General features: G+C 39.8%; 1 protein-coding gene across 1 annotated transcript in view; it reads right to left on the bottom strand.

Annotated features, from left to right (window-relative positions):
• Positions 1 to 20,402, bottom strand: part of Trpc5 (transient receptor potential cation channel subfamily C member 5) — a 271,334-nt gene that overhangs the window by 35,847 nt on the left and 215,085 nt on the right. Inside the window, exons 6-7 of the mRNA XM_074063343.1 lie at positions 18,397 to 18,719; positions 6,958 to 7,153 (exon numbers count right to left, since the gene is read on the bottom strand). Coding sequence (XP_073919444.1) covers positions 6,958 to 7,153; positions 18,397 to 18,719 — 519 coding nt within the window. The remainder of the gene's footprint in view (positions 1 to 6,957; positions 7,154 to 18,396; positions 18,720 to 20,402) is intronic.

The raw sequence follows: 20,402 nt of genomic DNA, 5'->3' as shown, positions 1-20,402 counted from the left end.
GCGTTAACAGAGCCCAGTGACTGGGGCTCTCTGGCAGGAACTAGAGTCAAGACAGGGCTATCTTGAAAAACGTGGGACCAAGAAAGAAGGGATGCCCAGTGGTAGTTAGAGGTGAGTTCCAGAGAAGATACAGTTGCCACAGTAGGCACCACAAAAAAGTGAGTCTGGAGATAGGGAAAAAATATTGTAACTTCCCTGCTCCTCCTACCTTCTGGCTGGTCCAGAAGCCAAAGGGAAAGAGATTGGGAACAAGGAAATGGGCAAGCAATGAATCCAAATAAGTAGCTGATGAAGTGTCTATAATCACTCCAATTTTATACAGAAGTCTAATGGTCAAATTGGCCAAAACTATACAAAGTGGCAGTCCAGGTTTCAAATCCTCACAGTCTGAGCATTCTCAGGCCTATGTTTTTGGTAACCACTGCTAATATACTCATAGTACTAGTGCTATTGTTATTTTACTCTTAGACTTTTTCTTCTCAACTAGATTTTAAGCTTCCTGATGGCATTGACTGTGTCTTTCCCTTTATGTCATTTGTGGCACCTTGCCCTTGTGTCTTTTACAGAACCTACTAGAAGATGTTGATTGAATGGGATTACCAGCAGGTGTTCACGTATTCCATGTTACCCAAGGGTGGGGGACAATTTTTAAATGTTGGTGGTGGTGCTGAATGCTTTTTCCTTGGTAGTCCCTTGTCAGATTCCAGGCAATAGTTTGCCAATAGGAAAAAAACATAAGCTAAGATTAGAAAATTCAATATTTAGATTGCTTGAGGGCATCTCAAAAGTAAGAGACAGTTATTTAAATTTGAAATGCTTCTGTACCAATGTGACAAAATTCCTACAGCTTGAATTGAGCAACTACTTCTGGAAAGAACTATACTATTCTTAGATTCACACAGACAGAAAGCTGGTAGGGTTTATATAGCCTTATCTTAAGAAACAGCTCTTAGAAGCTGAGGTGGATACAGGTTCCTAACCTGAAAGAAGTTGGGCCAGTTGGTGGGCTCTTTGTCCCCTGGGGACATAATGAAATCTTTGATCACTGGAACTGGTAGGACAAAGAGTCTCAACAGTTCAGCATTGTAATAGAGCTTGGAAAAGAATGAAACTGTGCTAAGGTTCCTGTAGTGTAAGTGTATTTCCAGTGCTTCTTGCTCTGAAGGCAAGGGTCAATATGAGAGTGTAGTGGTTCTGTGTGTGGTTCTTGGGGTTAGACTACCTCAATTTAAATCCAGACTGTCTCACTGACTGGCATATTGTGATTAATAATAGCATTATAATATAGCATATTGTACTGATTTTTCTCCTGTTTCCTTGATTCTTCTTTCTTTATCTCTGACTGATCCATCCTCATTCTTCTAACCTCTGAACATAAGTGTTCCCTGAGTCTCCATTTCAGATCTCTTTTCTATCCACACTCACTCTCTTAGTGACCTTATCCAGTCCCCATAGGCTTAAATACTATACCTTTACTGGTGACTCCCAAATCTTTGTCTCTAGTATGGAGCTGTCCTCTAGACCTGTAGACCACTGCCTACTCAATGTCACCTTCTGTTGTCTACTAGGCCTTACTCCATAAATCTAAAACTCCATTCTGGATATCTTCCCTCCTTCATCTCCACTAATCCTGCTCCTTTACCATCCCTCCCCATCTCAGTGATGGGTTAACTCCATCTTTCCAGTTACTCAGGCCCAAAACCCTCATTGTCATCCCTCACTCTTGTCTTTTACTTGTGCCTGACATCTGATCTATCAGTAAATTGGATCTATTTCCAAAATATATCCAGAATCTGTCTACTTCTCCTGGTCACCATTATGATCACTTTGTTCTACATCACCACCAGCTCTTCTTTGGGTCAAGACAGTGGTCACATAATTTGTTCTCTGTCTTTGCCCTAGTACTCTTGAGTATACTTTCTCTTAAGCACAGTAATTTTATGAAATGCAAGATAAATCATGTATCTCTTCAGCTCCAAACCTCCCCCCAGTTCTCTGTCTCAGTGCAGAAGCCAAAGTCCTTATCCGTGGTCTGTGAAGCCCTACATGATCCGTCCCTACCCCATTATTTCTTGACCCTCATGTTCTACTTCTTTTTGCATTATTTAACTCCATTCCAGTCATACTGGACTTCATAAGTTGAAAATGAAGATGTTAGTATGGCTGAACTCTATCTGGAGGCTCTGAAGAATCTGCTTCCAAGTTCATTTATCAGTTGTTACAGAATTCATTTCAATGTAGTTGTAGGACTGAGGTCTCCACTTTCTTCCAAGCTGTCAGTTGTGTGTGGGGGGGACACTCATACCTCTTAAAGGTACCTGTATTTCTTACCACATGGCTCCCTCCATCTTCAAGCCAACAATGGCACGTCAAATCTTCCTTTTGATTCTCCTCCCTAATGTCCTTTTCTGCTACCAGTTGAAGAAAAAATGCTTTCAAAGGTCTCAACTCATGTAATTAGAATTAGGTGCACCTGGATAATCTCCCTGGTTAGTAACATTAATGTACCTGTAAAATCCCTTTGGCCATGTCATGTAACAAAATCACAAGTGTGATTATATGCATAGTCCTAATATAGTGGTAAATATTCAGACTATTTAAGAAATTAGTCAGAATGTATGCCAAATGTACTACTGGGGCAGGGTCCTGGATGCTATCTGCCATTCCAGTTGTTACAGTTTACTTTCTGGATTGTGTAGAAGTCCAAGGATGTCCTGTAGGGTACAGCTATAGTGCCAGCTATTTACTAACTAATATGGAAATATTGCTAATATTTTAACAAATGGGTATCCATCTCAGTGCATAGTAGTTGGTTAACAGTCCTGGTTAGAGGATTAAAAATCATAGTGCAGTATATGAAATTCTGCCTTTTTCTCTATGCTTTGAGAAGCTGAGGCTGGCCTCAGATGACTGGGGCTAATTCAGTGATCACCTGCCCTCCTTGGCACTTCAGTGGTATACAACAGATATATCTAACTTGTCTACTATGTTTGCAGTGCCAGGTTTGTTTGGATGAATGTTCTTCATTTGCATGGCTGTCTTCTTTGGTGGGAGAGTCTATTCATCATTTCATCTTCCAAATGCTGCCACCCTAAGGGAGACAACCAATGCTATGTATTTGGGTTCTCCCCAATACATCTGGCAGCTTTGGCTCAGTGAGACATGTATTGTTTACTTATTGTCAGTGTTAGTGTAAACACTACACAGTAGGCAACAAAATCAAGAGTCCTTATTAACTTCCTGAATGAGACTTGATCACAGATTATCATGACCCCCATGCTTTGCAATGACCAAGCTCAGGCAACAAAGATGTCCCTGGTAGTTGGGTCAGAAGGTAGGAATAGGTTCTAAGAGAAATGAACTTTGTGGGACTATCCTATCTCTCCCTTCTAATATTTTGTAATGGCTGAATCTGATGGAAATGGAATCAAGAGTAGCTTTGCTTAATGTAACTTGTACATTCACACCGAGAGCAGTAGTGACAATGTGGTTGAATTGAAGTGTCACAGGCCAGATGGTAATAAGAAGTTTGAGGGATGAAGGGAAGGGTAAATCACTGTTCATTGAAAAATAATAATAACAAAGAGTATGGCCAGCTCCACCGGACAGAGGACAGGCCTGGAGTAATCCCTGCTTCACCATATCTTAAGGATAACTTTGGCAGAGAAATACAAATTGCTGCAGACCCTAGATCCACATCACTGCAGCTCTGAATCCTGCATGGAGCACTGATAAAGAGATCAACCCTTCACAGGATTGGTTTTGGCTGGTGATCTGAACCTCTGACCTAGAATGTACAGTGAATGGATTTCACAGTGAGGCATGCTGAGTCTTCACTTCATCAAATATGATGCCTTTTGAAGCAGTAGAAATTTGTCTTCAATGGTGATCCTTTGTGTAGTGCCTCGCCCTGTATCACTACTTAAGTAGAGAGGTTGCAAATGAAATCAAGTGTACTTGCTAGTGTTTATCATTTAAGCAGATCCAGGTGTTTCTGCAATCAGGCTGCATAATAGCAGCATCCCACTGGATCCATTTCCAAATAGTAAAAATACATGCCCAGGAAATCCCAAGGCAGCAAGTAATAATGCAGAATGGTTTGCCATGCCTCCCAATGTGTGACATGGTATGGAGCCCATTCAGGTCATCTACTCTAGGCTCCCTCCCTGGGGAGGGGAGCCAAGATATTTTTTTCAGATGAAGCGTAGGTGGTATGAAAACAAAATCAATTTCAAGCAGGTGGTGACAGAGAAGCTGGGGTTAATGATTCCCACCCTTCCTAGAAAATGTCTCTGAGCTCAGTGGGCCACCACAACCCTGTATAGGTGACAAAAATGTCTCTCCCTTTTCTACTGTCACTAGGAACAATCAACTAATGCCTGAGCGTGACTGTTGCCATCTTTGGCAGTGGTGAAGTATAGAATACCAGCCACAGGGGCAGAAAAATCAACCCCTAAGATCCTAAGATTCCATGCTTATCATCATCCCTTCTAGAGACTAGGAGGGAGCATAGATCACTTCAAAGTTCTTGGTCTAGTTGTGCTTTGAATGCGAGGGGGGAGGGGAGAGAGAGAGAGAGAGAGAGAGAGAGAAAGCAAGCAAACAAAAGTGAATTATATTCCACTTCAAGCAAAACAGAGCTAGGAAGGAACTTACAAGCCTGTCCTGTTCATCTATAAACATATAGACTCACAGAGGTTGCAAGAATATTAAAGACCATCAATTCCAATTTCTTCACATTTTGTATAAGAAAACAGAGTCCCAAGAAATAAAAGAAATTAAGCAAGATAACTCCATTATTAATGACAAAAGCAGGATTAGAGTCCTTGGCTTATAAACTCCTCATTTTTTCCATTATACTCCCATCCCTTTTCTAAGTGTCTAGGATCTAAACCATCCTAGTAGACATTTTATATACTATTTTTAAAAATTCTCTCCAGTAACAAAAGTTCTACAAATCTACCTGTGTTAGCTTTCTGATACTGTGATAAAATACCTGAGAAAATCAACTTCTAGAAAAGAAATCTTTATTTTGGACTGTAATTTCAGAGATTTAAATCCAAGGTACTTGGCTTTATTACTTTGGGCCAATGATAACACAGTATACATGGTGGGAGCACATGGCATAGGAGATCTGTTCACCTCATGGCAGCCAGGAAAAAAAGAGACAAAGAGGAAGGGGCTAGGGTCCCATAATCCCCATCAACAGCATCCTTGCCAGTGACCTAACTTCTTTCCACTAGCCCCCACCTAGTAAATATTCTATCACCTCTCAATAGCACCATGAGCTGGGGATCAAGCCTTTAACACATAGGGATTTAGAGGACGTTTCAGATCAAAACCATAGCACCACCCGTGAGAATATTTTTCATTGTTATTTATAGTTAGAACTTCTAAATAACTCAAAAATCTTCTGCTGCAACATAGATCCATTTCTTTTTGGTTTTGTCCTTAGTGAAAATAGATCACAGATTTTCACTGTTACCAGTAATATTTAAGAAATGTGGACAATGTGTGTGTGGGGGGAAGAAGTATATATAGTGCATACATGTATACATATATGTATATGCAGCCAGTAATTTAAGCTTCTTTGCTTTAGGCTTTACTACACTGTGGTGGAACCAAATCTGAGAAACAGCATATAGGAAGGAACATAAGATCTTTGCATTGTATGCCTTCTGCACTGCAGCAAAAGCTTTCAGCAATGCATTGATCCACAAGGGTGATATAGCATCTTAATAGAAACTAGACATCCAAATTCAGTGATATTCAACTAAACTAAAGTTCACATAATCAGAACTTTTTTGCCAACACTCAATTTGTAGAAATAATAGGCAGATTATGAGAAAATAAACCAAGGTTAGCTATTTACTTTGGCATCCAAAACCAAGGTAGGGCCTGAACTGATCCTATATCCTCTACCCTCACCAGTTCTCATCTAGGATAATAAACACTGCTGATTGGAATGGTCATATGATAGTTCAAAAATTCAGTAATGAATGCCAGACAAGGACGTACATACCTAAAAACGTCAGCACTTGGGAGGCAGAGACCAGAGGATTATGAATTTGATGCCAGTCTGCCTCAAACCAAGGCATGTTGTAAGCACATGTGGAAATGTCACAATGAAACCTCCCTGTACAACTAATATATACTAACAAAAATATTTTAAAAAGAGATAAATAGTAAAATTGGCAATTAACTCTAAGAGTTTCTTATAGTGGAGTGCAATTACTCATCTATGCTTGCTCAAAAAGCCCCTCCATTTCTGAGAAGGTCATCCTTGTTAATAGAATTCTCAGTTTGGGGAGCAGGATGTTTGTATTTTTTTGTTTGTTGGTTTTGTGGATTTTTTTAACAGTACTGGGGTTTGAACTCAGGGCCTCACACTTGCTAGGCAGGTGCTCTACCATTTGAGCCACACCTTCATCCCTGTTTTATGTGTTGGGTATTTTCGAGATAGGGTCTTGTGAATGATTTCCCCAGTCTGGCTTCAAACCATGATCCTCCTGATCTCTGCCTCCTGAGTAGCCAGGATTACATGTGTGAGCTACTGTCACTCTGCAGATGTTTGCATTATTTTATATTCTACCTAGAAAATAAGATTAGCTGAATTCATCTTGAATTAGTGAGGTGTCAAATTGGGTAGGTAATTGTGCTCATATCCCTGAGTTTTCCTTACTAAGGCAAGAAAATGAACACAAAGATTAAAAATATTTTCAACCGATACCAAGAAATCATTACCAACAACAATGCAGTCTAGGTTACCAAGGTTCAATAGACTATGAGTTCAAACAGAATTGGCTTGGAAAGAAATAAGCCAATCTAACAACTGAGAAAACCAATGGACATTAATTGAGGCAGACCGACTCTTTCGTTGAGTTCACAATGAGCTCCATGGCAATGTGACCCATCCTGAAACCAAACTAAACACCCTTGTAAAACACAGCTACTCACGGCAATAAGCTGGTAGGAGTTGTTCATCATGGCAATCAGCATGTTCAGCAGCACTACCAGGGAGATGACATTGTATGTCCCAAACATGGTAGCACCCACAAACTCAGTGAACTCATGTCTGGCTTTCACATTGGTGACATAGAGATTTAAAAGGCCAAATACAGACCAGAAGAGTGACTGAAGGGTTTCAAAGAGCCTGAAAGAGATCAAAGAGCAGATTAGTTAGTTCCTTAAGAAGAGCAAGAAAAGAGGGCAAACATAAGGTAACCTGTGATTTGCAACAAGTATACTGATATGCACACAGGTTTTGGTCTCTTCCTTAACACAACTGATAAACAGGTCAGTTTATTCCTGTTTCTATGTCTTATGCTTTTTTCTTCTACCTGGAATACTATCTCTCTCTCCTCTCTGCCTAAACATAGCCTAAAAATTTTTCAGGGCTTATTTCAAGGACTACTTCCTCCACCAAACACTCTCATCTTCAGAAAATGTGATCTACTTCTTTTCTAATTGCATGGGGGCAGTAAATGCAGTGGTTAAGACTGTGGAATTGGTTTATATTGGGCTTGGTTGAAATCTTAGTTCCGATACTCGCTAGCTAAGTCAGAATGAAGGCAAGTGACTTTTTTTCTTTCCTTTTGGTGCTGAGGATGGAACCCAAGAGCCTCATAAATGCTACATGTGTGCTCTATCACTGACCTTACCCTAGCCACAACTCATCATTTCTGATATTTCTTAGCTGTCACAGGGCTCAGATAAGATGGTGCTCAGCCCAGTGAAGGAGTTTGAGAATTCTCAAATGAACGTTTTATATGTAATATTATTGAGCTGTTACTATATATAAGCATGTTAGGTACTTTTACAAACATTATCATTGTGATCCTTATAAAACTTTATTTTGTTACTGATGAGGAAACAGATTCAGAGATTGACTGACTTTCTCCACAACAGTCAACTAGTTAAGTGCTGAGCCAAAATTCAAAACCAGGTCTGGCTAACCTCCCAAAACTATTATTAGTCAAATTAAATGGTTTCACAAATTATTGCTTCCTGTCTTACTTTCCACACCCAAACATGTAACTTTGCAGTGATATGGTTTTGGTGTCTAAGGTTTATTTGGCCTCGAATTCAGAAATCTACATAGAGCAAATACAAGCAGCCAACAACTATATGGCACAGAATAGTCACTTCCCAAGCCCAAAGAAGAGGTCCAGAATACAAGAAATACTACTTTAAGAATGGATACACTTTTCAAATTGTGCCAAGTGTGTTGTTAATATTTTTTCTTTTTCCTTTTCTTTTTGTGTGTGCTGGGGATTGAACCCAGGGCTATGTAAGTGCTCTACCACTGAGCTACATTCCCAGTCCATAAAAGTGTTCTTAATAAGCCCAATGTATTTTGAGAAGGTTCAGGATTTGTTGTTGGGTTCATCTTGGAGGTAAGTAGCAAGTCCTCTGACTGGGAGAGTCTTTCTCCAGTTCTTTGCATGCCTATCTCTTTATCGTTACTAAGATCTTGGCTCAAGTGCCACTTCCTCAAAGAGGTTTTCTTGCTTGCTATACTTAAAGTAGCTCCATCAGTTATTCTCTATCCCATTGTCTTGTTTAATTTTTTGCAGCACTTAAAACTCCCTAAATTTATATTACACATTTTTGTTTAAATGTTTATTTTATATCTGTGTACCAAGACTGTATTTTATGTCCCTGTACTTAGACATTCAGTTACTATGTACCTAGCACATAATATTGGTACTCAATAATATTGGTTGAATAGATGAATGAATACATGTTAAATATTAAAGTTGAGAAGATTACATCATCAGGAGAAAAAATTCCAATCCCATTGACATTTGGACAGTTTGTAGGCTGCATAGCAGGGTTAGTTTATTTGTATGGAGGCCATGCTCTGCACTGGCCTGATGCTCAGGGAGCCTCCTTCAAGGCTACCTCAGAAACATGCACATAGTCCTTTTCAACTTGTTAAATGACTGTTCTCTGATCAACATAGATAATGTCCAAGATCTTTTCAGCATCACATTGCTTGTGAGATAGCCTAGAAGGAAGAAATTTGCTTTTCTCTTTCTTTCTCTTTTTTGTGGTGCAGGGCACTTTACCACTAAGCTACATTCTCAGACCAATAAATTTGGTGTTTTTTTAAAGAAATTCTGATTTCATTTCTTTTTTGGTTATTTTACCTTATTTTTAACTGAGGCATAACAAATGTACAAATGTGCGGGGTACAATCTGAAGTCTTGATACATGTGTACACTATGTAATGATCACATCAGAGTAATTTGCACCATCATCACCTCAAGCATTTAACATTTCTTTGTGGTAAAACATTCAAAATTCTCTCTTTTATCCAGTTTGAAATCTATAGTACATTGTCCTTATCTATAGCACATTGTCCTTATCTATAGCCACCCTAGTGCACAGTAGAACATCAGAACTTCTTGCCCCTATCCAACTGCAACATTGTACCCATTGACCAACCTCTCCCCTTTCCCCTACTCCCTACTCTCCCCAGCCTCTGTTAACAACTATCCTATTCTTTACTTGTAGAAACTTGGTTTTTATGTGATGCAAGCAAATGCCAATTCATGAAGCATTTGAGAATCAACTGTAAGATGGCAATATGGAGTTTAGTGGCCAGGACATGAGAACCAGAAAATATGGTAAGTCAGACTTATCACAGCATCTGAATTTCCAGAAGGATCTACCAGTCCAGGCCAGGCAATGCAATGCATCCTAGAGCCTGGCAAAGTTTTAAAAGAAGGAAGATACAGAATTCAGAAATTTAGCCCTACTAGGATGATACAGCTAGGACCTGTTGGTGCCCTTTAGATACCAGAAGTCAGGTCAGGCAGAAGGCCAGCAATGGCACAAGCAACTAGCACAACAATTAGGTGGCAAAAACTAGGGGCAGCTGTGATTCAGGAAAGGCACAAAGCAGCTGCAGCGAATAGAAATGACACTCTGAAGCACCAGAAACCATGCAAGTTAAATGTACTCAAACATAGAAAGCATTAATAAATGCTTGTTGATTGCATGACAGACAGCAAGACCACATAAAGGAAAGTATGTCATCAATATGTTGGTAAGGGCTTAATGAATTGGTGCTTCTCCCAAATGGACAATAATTACATTCCTTCACTCCCCAAATTTGCAGTAACTAAAATTGCAATTTTAATGTTTGATGTAGACTTTACTGCTAATTCTTCTATTGACTGCTTCAGATTCCCTCAGAGTAACACTTTGGGCATTTAATATCTGCCCTCAGCTGCGGCAGTGGTCTACTTAGCAAGATCATATGAATGCAATTGTATAAGAGGGGGGAAAAGAGGGGTGATGGGAAAGGTCGTTCCTCAGTTTTGGCAGTTTGTAATGAGAATGCACTCATCATAGTCCTCAAAATGTCACAGTGTGATCTGGCCACGACATTATCTGGTCACCAGGAGAAGCTTCCCGGCTTAAAGGCATACTCAGGGGCCTGGCATGGTGGCACACACCTGTAATCCTAGCTACTCAGGAGGAAAAGATTGGAAGAATCACAGTTGGTAGCCAGCCCAGGCAAAAGTTAGCAAGACCGTCTCTCAAAAAAAAAAAAAAAAAAAAACAAGCTGAATGTGGTGCTACACATCTATAATCCCCAGCTGCTTGGGAGGTGTCCAAGTCCATCCCAGACAAAAATCATGAGAGATCCTATTCTGAAAAATAAACCTAAAGCAAAAAGCACTGGGGTACTTGTCTCAAGTGATGGAACTCCTGTCTAGTAAGTGCACCAGTATGACAAGAAAGAAAAGAGAAAGAAGGAAATAAGGAGGGAAGGAAGGGAAGGAAGAAAGGGAGGAAGGGAGGGACAGAGGGAAAGAAGAAGGGAAGAAAGAAAGAGAAAAGGAAAGAAAAGAAAGGCATGCTCAAGCAAAATGCGGTAATGGCAAGTGAGATGAACAAGACTGTTCTGATAAGACATCTGTAGGAAGCCACATCTTGTGGCTTCTAGACTTGAATTCACAGGAAAAGGACCACCATGGGGTTGGGGGGGCATTGCTTGGTGCATAATAAAATCATCACAGGGATGGAAAGAATTGTAGACCAAACTCTAGAATTCTAATACCAAAAGAATATTTTTCAATTTTAAAGGAGATTATTTTAGAAAAAATCACCAGCCTGTTTTTATTTAGCAGTGAGTAAGCAAACATGGAACTTGCTAGCTAAGAAGGGGTGCAGACTGAAGATACAAGAATTCCAGAAGTCTTGATATTAAATGTATAGAAGAAAAATCCATACCAGGTGGCTAAGGCACAATTTGCACATGTTGGGAGCCATCCATAAATAGGTCACAAAGCCAAAGGGGATACAGGAGAGAGAGATGGGAACTGCAGTCCTCTGGATATTTGGTGAAAGTCTCGTCTTTGAAATGAGGAAATAATCTTTCAAAGGAAGGAGTATGTGATGATTTGTCCCTCTGGATCTAATTCAGACCAGCAAAGAACTGGAGTGCGAACTGGAAGAGAAAGGCTGCTGCTTGGGAGAACACAGTGGCATCCATCTGTGTTCCACAAATTATCTTTTGATAGCCCAGATGGAGCAAAAGCATAGTTAGCCCTTTGTCCTCATCCTTATTTATTCTGAAGTTTTTCACTTTGCTATGCTTTTGACAAGATAGCAAAGCAGTCTCTGGAGAGACTGCTTCCACACTGCCTTCACCTAAAGCCTCTGCTTCTGTTCTGTTTCCCTTTCAGTCAAACTCTTGTTTCACTTTCCAGGCTTAGCTGAAGCCCCACCTTCTCTAGAATTCTGTTAGTTTTCCCTCCAAGATTGGGTTAGACACTACTCTTCTGTGTTCCCAGAGTACCCTAGTCTTATCCGATAGAGGTACAAAATACACTGTAGAGACTGTAGAGGGGAATGTCTAAAACTTAACTTTACACCCCTCCACCTATTAACTGTATGATTTTAGGAAAGTTATAGAATGTTTTTAAACTTCAAGTTTTCCTCATCCAAAACAAAATGGTTCCTGGGACAAAATACATTAATTACCAACATTTACTGTGCTGATTAATCTTGATTGTCAACTTGATTGGATTGCAAAGCAGCTAGGAGATTAGTAAAGCACACCTCTGGATGTATTTGTGAGGGTATTTTCAGAGGAGATTAGGTAAGAGAAAGCCTTCCCTGAATGTGGCCAGCACCATACAATAGGGTGGGGACCCAGATGGATCAAAAGGGGAAAGCCTGCACTTTCAGGCTTTCACTTGCTTCCTGGATGCCATGTTGTGAGCTGCTCTGCTCCACCATACCCTCTCCACCATGATGGACTAAAGCTTCTGAAACCATGAGCCAGAAACTAAAACCTTCCACTATTGTTTGTTAGGTACTTTGTCTCAGTGACAAAAAACTAACACGTTTACTATATACCAAGCATTATGATAAGTACTTTGCATATATTAAAATATTTTATTATAAGCCTATGAAGTAGCTACTTATTCTTTGATTGTTCATATTTGAAACTGAGGGACAGAGAGGTTGCACAGGCAGGAAATGTCAGAAGTAGGATTTGTACCCAACTCTTGACTCTGGAGCACCCACTCTGGAGCACCCACAGTCACTTTATCCCCTAAGATACTGCATATAGAGCACTCAGCACAGTGTTTGGCATATGATAAGTATGAAAGATAGCAGTTATTGGGGCTTGAGTGTAGTTCGGTGGTAGAGCACTTGCCTAGCATGTATGAGGCCCAGGGTTCAACCTCTACCACCACCACCACCAAAAAAAAAAAAAAAAGATGGCAGCTATTCTAATTGCTTACATGTGTTCTCTATTAGACTATAAAACTTGAGGATAAGGATTCCATCTTATTCAGTATCCACCTTGTTTGATACGTAGAGGAGTTGCTTAATAAATTTTTGTTGACTAAGTCTGTAGAAAATGATAGGAGAAACAAGTAACCAAGGAAAGTACAAATGAGTGGCATCATCTTATGACAACAGTTGCTGGAATGATATGGACTGAAATTGCGGGGGGGAAGTGGAGATAATCAATAATGACCTTTAAAACCTGTCAGAACACAAAGACAGCCTTCAATGGGGACTAAGTTTATATCCATATGACTAAGGTGAGACAGTATGATCTGAATGATGGGTGGTGAAATCACCCCTGACTAAGTAGAAGTAGTTGCAAATGAATGATCACTGTCTGGAAGGAGGTGGCAGTGGCCTGCTACGTGATGGTTCTGTCCTCTTTAGCTTTACATGTATATTGCAAATTTATGCAACAGATGATATATAACTTTACAAAACCAGTCTTATACCTGTATTATTCCTGGATAAAAGTGCAGAGTACAGTTTATATACCTGATTGGCTTACTGATTCTGCCACTTATCACTTATGCAACAGGGGAAGCCTAATTAACTCCTTTGGACTCTACTTTCCTCAGTTGTACAATGGGTAATCATAATAGTGTCTACCTCATGGTATGGTAGTGGGGATTAAATGCATTAATTCATGTAAACTTGATTTGTAGTAAGGCCTGGCCAGAGCACCCAGTAAATGTTAGTTATTTTTTATTACTGTTGTTGAGCTTTCCACATTGATGTTGTTGTTTTACATTCCTTTATAGATTGTTAACCATTTGCATATCTAGTTCTACCTAGTTGCAATCATAGGATACAACTGTGATTTTTTTAATTGCATATTTTGGATATAAACACCTTTTTGTGAATATGTGGGTTCTTCATTGATATCATTTTAGTAGCTGCCCAATACCCCACCCAGTGAAGACTAAGCTTGTCTGACAGTTTTATCAATGCTTTGGATGAGAATCAATGACATGCTTCATAGATTTTTCACATGACACAAGATTGGGAGGGATTGCTAATAAATTGGATGACAGGATCAAGATTCAGAAAGATTTCAACAGCTTGGAGCAATGGGCTGGAACTAACAAGTTGGAATACAGAAGGGATCAGTGTAGAGCTTTGCTTTCAGGCCAAATGCCCAAGTACAGGATGAGAACGATCAAAGAAAAGCCAAGGATTTTTGCTGATAGCAAGCTCAAACTGGATCAGCAGAGTGACAGAGCTGGATAGATATTGTCAGTCATCCTTGGGAGGCAGAAGCAAATTATCTACATTTAAGATAGGATCATTCTAGGCTCATCTATATTGTTACAAATGACTTGCATAAAACTGGTGAATCTGACAAAGGTTACTGGATTTATCAATGTTTATTTTCTGGTTATGATATTATACTATACTTAGACAAGATAAAGAATATTGGGTAAAGGGTTTACAGGTTTCTCTTTGTATTATTTCTTAACAATTGCATGTAAATATATAATTATCTCCAAATAAAAAGTTAAAAAAAACCACTATTATTATTGGTCTTCATCCTTTCACTCAGTTATTCAGTAGGCATTTTGAACACCTTTATGCCTTAGGCCCCTCTTTGGTAGGTCCAAAGATGACTAAGATGGGCGTTTCAATCTGGTGGGAGAGAGAAACACAAATGACTAAAATACAACAGCAGATTATGTATTGTAAGCCACATGTGCTGAGAATGCCATGGGAAACAGAACCTACAGCTCAGAGTGAGCACATACGGGTTTAGGATAAGGTAACACTTTAACACTTTGGTAGAAACTGGGAAGGCAGTTAGGATGGGCAGGCTGGGGCAGAATTTGCTAGGCTGACTAAGTGGGGATGGGCATTCCAGGCAGAGGGAGTGGTGTGTCATGTACAAAGGCCTGTAGGGCCAAGAAGGCCCGTAGGGCCAAGATGCTTTCATGTAGCTGGAGACCATAATTAGATGCTAACTACAGAGGAGTAAAAAGATGGAAAGGCCTGGTCCATAAGGCCCTGTGTGTTATGGTTAAGAGACTGCATTCATGGAGAAGATTCAGATACACTGGTGGGCATGAAGGTGACAGAATAAGACTGGTATTTAGAAAGAAACTTCCATGTAGCATATGGGAGATTGTTCACGGGACGGGGGTGAGGGCATGGGACATGACTGGAGGCAGGAAGACCAGTGATGAGGCTGTTGCAGTAGCTCTTGGGAGAGATAATTTAGGCCTGAACCAAAATAGTGGGGTGTGTGTGTGTGTGTGTGTGTGTGTGTGTGTGTGTGTGATAGATTCAATAGCTATTTATGAAGTTGAACTTACAGGGCTGAGTGAGACACTAGATGTTGCATGAGGAAAAAGCTAAGATCCAGGCTGGTGTCATTTACTGAGATTAGGACTGAAGGAGAATAAGATTGGGGGTGAAGATATGGAGATAAGGAATTTGGTTGTGGATATTTTGTGTTTGAGGGGCCTGTAGGACAGCCAGTTATGCTCAGAAGGAATCTGGAGATGAGGGTCTGGACCTCCAAAGAGAAATGCAGGACCAGCCTTAGCATCTTTCCATCTTTGTGCTTTTGCACTCACAAATTCAGTGCCCTGAGATTAATTCTCTGTGCAGCTCACAAAAGGCAGGAACTCCTAGCACATAGTACTGAACTCAAATCACCAACAATGTTGCCATGTGGTTTTCAGAAAGGACAATGAGTTCCCATTAAACTGTGTGGTCATGAAAAAAAGGACTTTTTTCCATTGTTATACAGAAGAATAGTGTTGGCATCTCAGGAGAACCATAAGGAAAAGGATGACAATAAACATGTACCAAACTTTTCACCAGATAAAAAACAAGCCCACTTTCCCCTTCTCTGAAAACTGAGTCTTTCTGATGCTCTGGCAGAGTAACATATATTTTTATAGGTATTATAAATGCCTAAGTTGAAGCATTTGAAAGTAAACATAAATCTGAGTCAGATTCTCAATGGAGAAAAAATCAATAGATGAGGGAAAGTTGAGATAATATTACCGCTGATTTGGCCCCCGCATGACAATGCTTCTTCATATGACACCTCAAGACATAATTCTGTGTATGGCAGGTGTGCATTCTTGGCAATTGTCCTTGCTAGACAAGTGTTGGAAGCAAAATGTCAGCTGGGAATAGGAGTGTTAACAATCACTGCAAACTTGCAAAGAGGCATCTCATAAACTTCCTCAGTAGAGTTCACATGAAAGGATAATTGACAATAACTCAGCCTCCTGGAAGTCACCTTGCATTCAGGTGTTCATTGCTGTTGAACACTTTGATGGGAACAAATGCAGTCTCCTGGTGTTCATGCCACTACAAAATTTCTCTTTATAGTGAAAAGAAATGGATGTGTGTCCAGTCTCCAGGGAAATAGAGGAGAGGGAGCAGTTGCTAGTCAAGAGGTACTAGCAAGGTGGTGATTTGCAATCCTTCACTCCCTGTTGGCTTAGCAAGACAGCACTATCTCTTGGCAATACATTTTGGTGGTTTTCTCTTTCCCATGAGTCTGGCTTTCCCATCTAAGATGCTGGCCTGAGTTCTGGGAGGAGAGATAGGGGTATTCCCTAGTGGATAGGAGAGTGCTCCAATGGGAATGGATTGAGCCAACATTTTCCAAATCAGTTCATTGGAGCATTATCATGGAGAGATCACTTGAGAGATAAGAAGGGGGAAGAGTGTCTGTAACCAATATATTTGGGAAGACCTCTTCCTACCTTGTTGATTCAATGTAGGGGATCCCACGGAGACCTGGATTGAAGACAAATTTTAATATTTGTCCCAACATTTCCAAAACACATTTCATCTCAGACTCTATTTTTATATCTATTAACATGTCACTGAACTGTGCTTTTTTGTAACCCATCTTAGGAAACCCTGCTAGAGGCAATAATAGGGGTAGGTTAGATACCATTGATATTTCCCTACTATTGCAACATTTGGTCAAGTAGAAGCCCTTTTGCCCCTGACCTTTTTTTTTTTTCAGACAGGGTCTCACTCTGTAGTGAAGGCTGTCCTCAAACTTGTGATCCTTTTGCTTCAACCTCCCAAGTGTGGAATTACAGGTGTGCGCCACCATATCTGAACTGGCCTTTGTTATTTAACACCTTTCTAGAATGTCTGAGTTCACTGAACTAACTTCTACAACTAAAGAAAAAATTCAATGGAATGCTATTTGATTATAATGATGAAATCCTGTCATTTGTGGCAATATAAATGAACTCAAAGGACATATATTAAGTAAAATGAGGAATCCAGACAAATTCTGCAGGATCTTACCCATATAGATCATCTAAAACAGTTGATTTCATAGAAGTTGAGAGTAGGATGCTGGTTACCAGAAGCTGGGAAAGTAGGGAGAGGGAGAGGAGAGGAATGGTTGGTCAACAGATATAAAGTTACACTTGGATAGGAGCAAAAAATTCTGATGCTCTATTGCATAGTGGGGTGATTGTGGATAAGGACAATGTACTATATATTTCAAACTGGCTAGAAGGAGGAATTTTAGAAATTTCAGCACAAAGAAATTATAAATGCTTGAGATAATTAAGATGTTAATTACCCGGATTTAATCATTACATAGTGCACACATGTATCAAAACTTTAGATTGTACCCTGCAAATTTCTACAATTATTATTTGCACAAATATGTGTTATAAACATAAAAAGAAAAAGCCTGAATCTTAGTTTAATGACTAGGAATTTTGCACGAACTTGGGTTCATTTCTGTGAATACCAGCAATGAGTTGTGTAAGTCCAGAATAGTGGTAAAAAATGGCAAGGTAGAGGATACTGAGTTTAGGGTCAGCCCAGGGCAGCTCCTAAACTAATTCCCTGATTTGTGCTTATTTTCCTTCTCTTCTGTTTGTCATAATAGTGGTTTTTCAGAAAGTAAAAGCCATTCTGGAGGCTAAAAGTCCCAAACAAGTAGGTTTTGAAAGTAGGATGAAAAGGTATAGGGGATCTTCCTCCAAAGGCAGTGGGCCCTGGTCTTTCTTTTGTATCTCAGGTGGGAGTAGGAGACATTTCCAGTCAGTGCTTATGTGCTTCTTGACCCATCTGAATCCCCAAATTAATCTAACAGGTGAGCTGACTCAAATCTTGCCTTTAGCCCATCCCTTTTCTAACGTACCCATGTGAAAGGAAGTACATTAAGATATTTTTGCATCCTTCCATGCTCTGAGCTTGAGCCAGAGTGGTGAAGCTAGCTTTAGTAGTCACCTGTTTTGAGGAATAGTCTGGCTATTTCATTTCTTTGGTGGCTGCCACTTTTTTGAGTGAGGGATTATTTACTCCATCCCCATTAATTATTTTTAAAATGTGGAATGCTACAAACAAACTACTCTTTAGTCAAGCTCCTGGGAGCCCATGTGCTTATTTTCCTGTTCTCCCTTCCCAACTCTTCTTTCTCTCCTGCAGTGAGAAAAGAACTTTCTTCCATCTCAGACCCTTTGGATGGATCCAAAATGATCTGTGCCTACACTGACAAAAGGCAGTGATGAACACGTGCACTGAAAACAGGGCAAAAAAGTAGAAGGCAGGAAAAGGGGCAAAGAAGAGAGAGGGGAATCTTACGTGGAGAAGGCATTGTTCTGTTTTTCACATCGAATCCCCTTGCAGTTGTTAGGCTCATCGATAGCTCTGGTCTCATAATAAAAGTAAAGCTGGTTCAGTCCATTGGCAAAAGCCAGCAGTACCAGGCAGTAGATAAAGAGGAATTTGAGGATATCAAGCAGCATGCGTCCCAAAGAGATCTGTAGAGGCCCTAAGTGGGAGTTGGCTGTGAATAGGGATATGAGACGCAAGGAGCTTAAAATGTTGGATATCGCGAAGAGTGCCTCTGCAATCAGAGTCGGGTGCCACATTTCCCATTCCTCCCTTGGACGAGAACCATTATACTGAAAAAAAAGAAGTGCATAAGATGAAAAGTACAGTGAGAATTTATAAAACTTTCCCACTTTCCACCATTCCACACCCAAATAAAGACACCAAAATATGCATCAAGCAGTCATAGTGTCATGCACTATTTTGTCTTTTGGCCCCATTTGATGATTACATGGTACTAGTAATCTCCTCCTTGTACTTTCATTAAAATATATACATAGCGTATCTAAGATTTATCAACAGATCTTTTCTGAGTTTACCAGATTATTAGGGAGTATTGTCTAAATGGAGCCACTGGTGTGGCCAAGGTAGTAGGGACAGATCACTGCTTCCTAATTAGTTTTCAAATAAGATCTGTTTCCTCAGACTCCTATAGGATTCTGAGTCCAACAGACAACTGCAGTTACTGAAGTACAAGGAGTCGATATAGCCTCCTCAGTGTGCAGTGTTCATCCTCATTTCCCTGCTGATGGCAGTTTGGGTCTTACAGAGCATCCTTTGGGAGCCATTCATCAGAACTTTCTGCTGAATTTTTAGGAGTTTGTAATGTATTCTACACCACTGCAAATGGCATGTCAACCGTCCAGGTAGCGAATTTAGTACTTCTCTGCACAGTGGCATATGGATGTATTTTATTGTTTCTTTGACAACTCTATAAGTTAGAATGTCCCTCCAGTGAAAATGAAGAACAAAGGGGTTGAAGGAGGGAAATAGCCAGTATTTTTAGAGTTGGTTTCCCACCTTTTTTAGCTTTATCCCAGCCTTCTAGTTTCTGGAAAATGGGGAGTAGCCTTGTAGAAAGATGACTTCATTGTAAGATCTGAGCTCCAATTTGGGAATTGTCACTTAGAACTGCCTGTTTCTTTCACTTTCACCATAAAATAAGGATAATGCCTACTCTAACCCCCTGCACATGTTTTTGATTCTATATACATATCCATGAGCCCATGTACACCCTAAAGGGAGATGTTAGGGAAATACAAGATACAATACATATTATCTTCCCTAGGACAAAGTAGATTTTGCCTGGGATTCAATCTGAAAGCATATTGCTTTAAGTTTTCTCTAAATATCACAATTTTTCAGGACTAAATACAAAGTTCCTGAGAACATGTGTTGGGGGCCAAATTATATTGTAAGCATTTCTAAAATGTGCTTTGGTTCCAACAAGTGAAGAAACTGGTGTTAAAATCACTTATTTGTGTCCAATACTCTTCATTATCAGAGGAATTGGGGAAACAGTGCCAAGTTTGTGCTTCTGTTTCTAATAGGCTTTTATGTGGCCAACCATGTTTTATGTACTCATGGCCAAATATATTTCTACATTTTTCCTTCAAAAGAAGAAAAGGAAAAACAGTCACTGAATTGCTGTGAGGGGTAGATGGTTGTGCCTGTCTTACAAGTGGAGAAATTGAAATCCAGAAAGGCAGAGTGACTTGCTAAAGAGTTCATAGCAAAGTTGGTAACAGAGCCAAAACTAAACTCCAAGTCTCCAGAACCTAAGTCTAGCACTGTTTCTATTAAATTTTACTCACATGGTAGTTGATTTCACAGCATAGATGTTAGATAGGCCTTTTAACGTTTTGAGGTCTGTGAGAAATGGAGACTCTTCGTTGATAACAAAATAGACCTATGTTTTATAAGTAGAAATAATCAACTGAAATGTGTATAGCTTATAATTTGGAGGTTTTCCATCT

The sequence above is a fragment of the Castor canadensis genome, chromosome X (genome assembly GCF_047511655.1).
Source record: "Castor canadensis chromosome X, mCasCan1.hap1v2, whole genome shotgun sequence".
NCBI classification, from domain to species: domain Eukaryota; kingdom Metazoa; phylum Chordata; class Mammalia; order Rodentia; family Castoridae; genus Castor; species Castor canadensis.
This window is presented reverse-complemented; position numbering and strand designations above follow the sequence as displayed.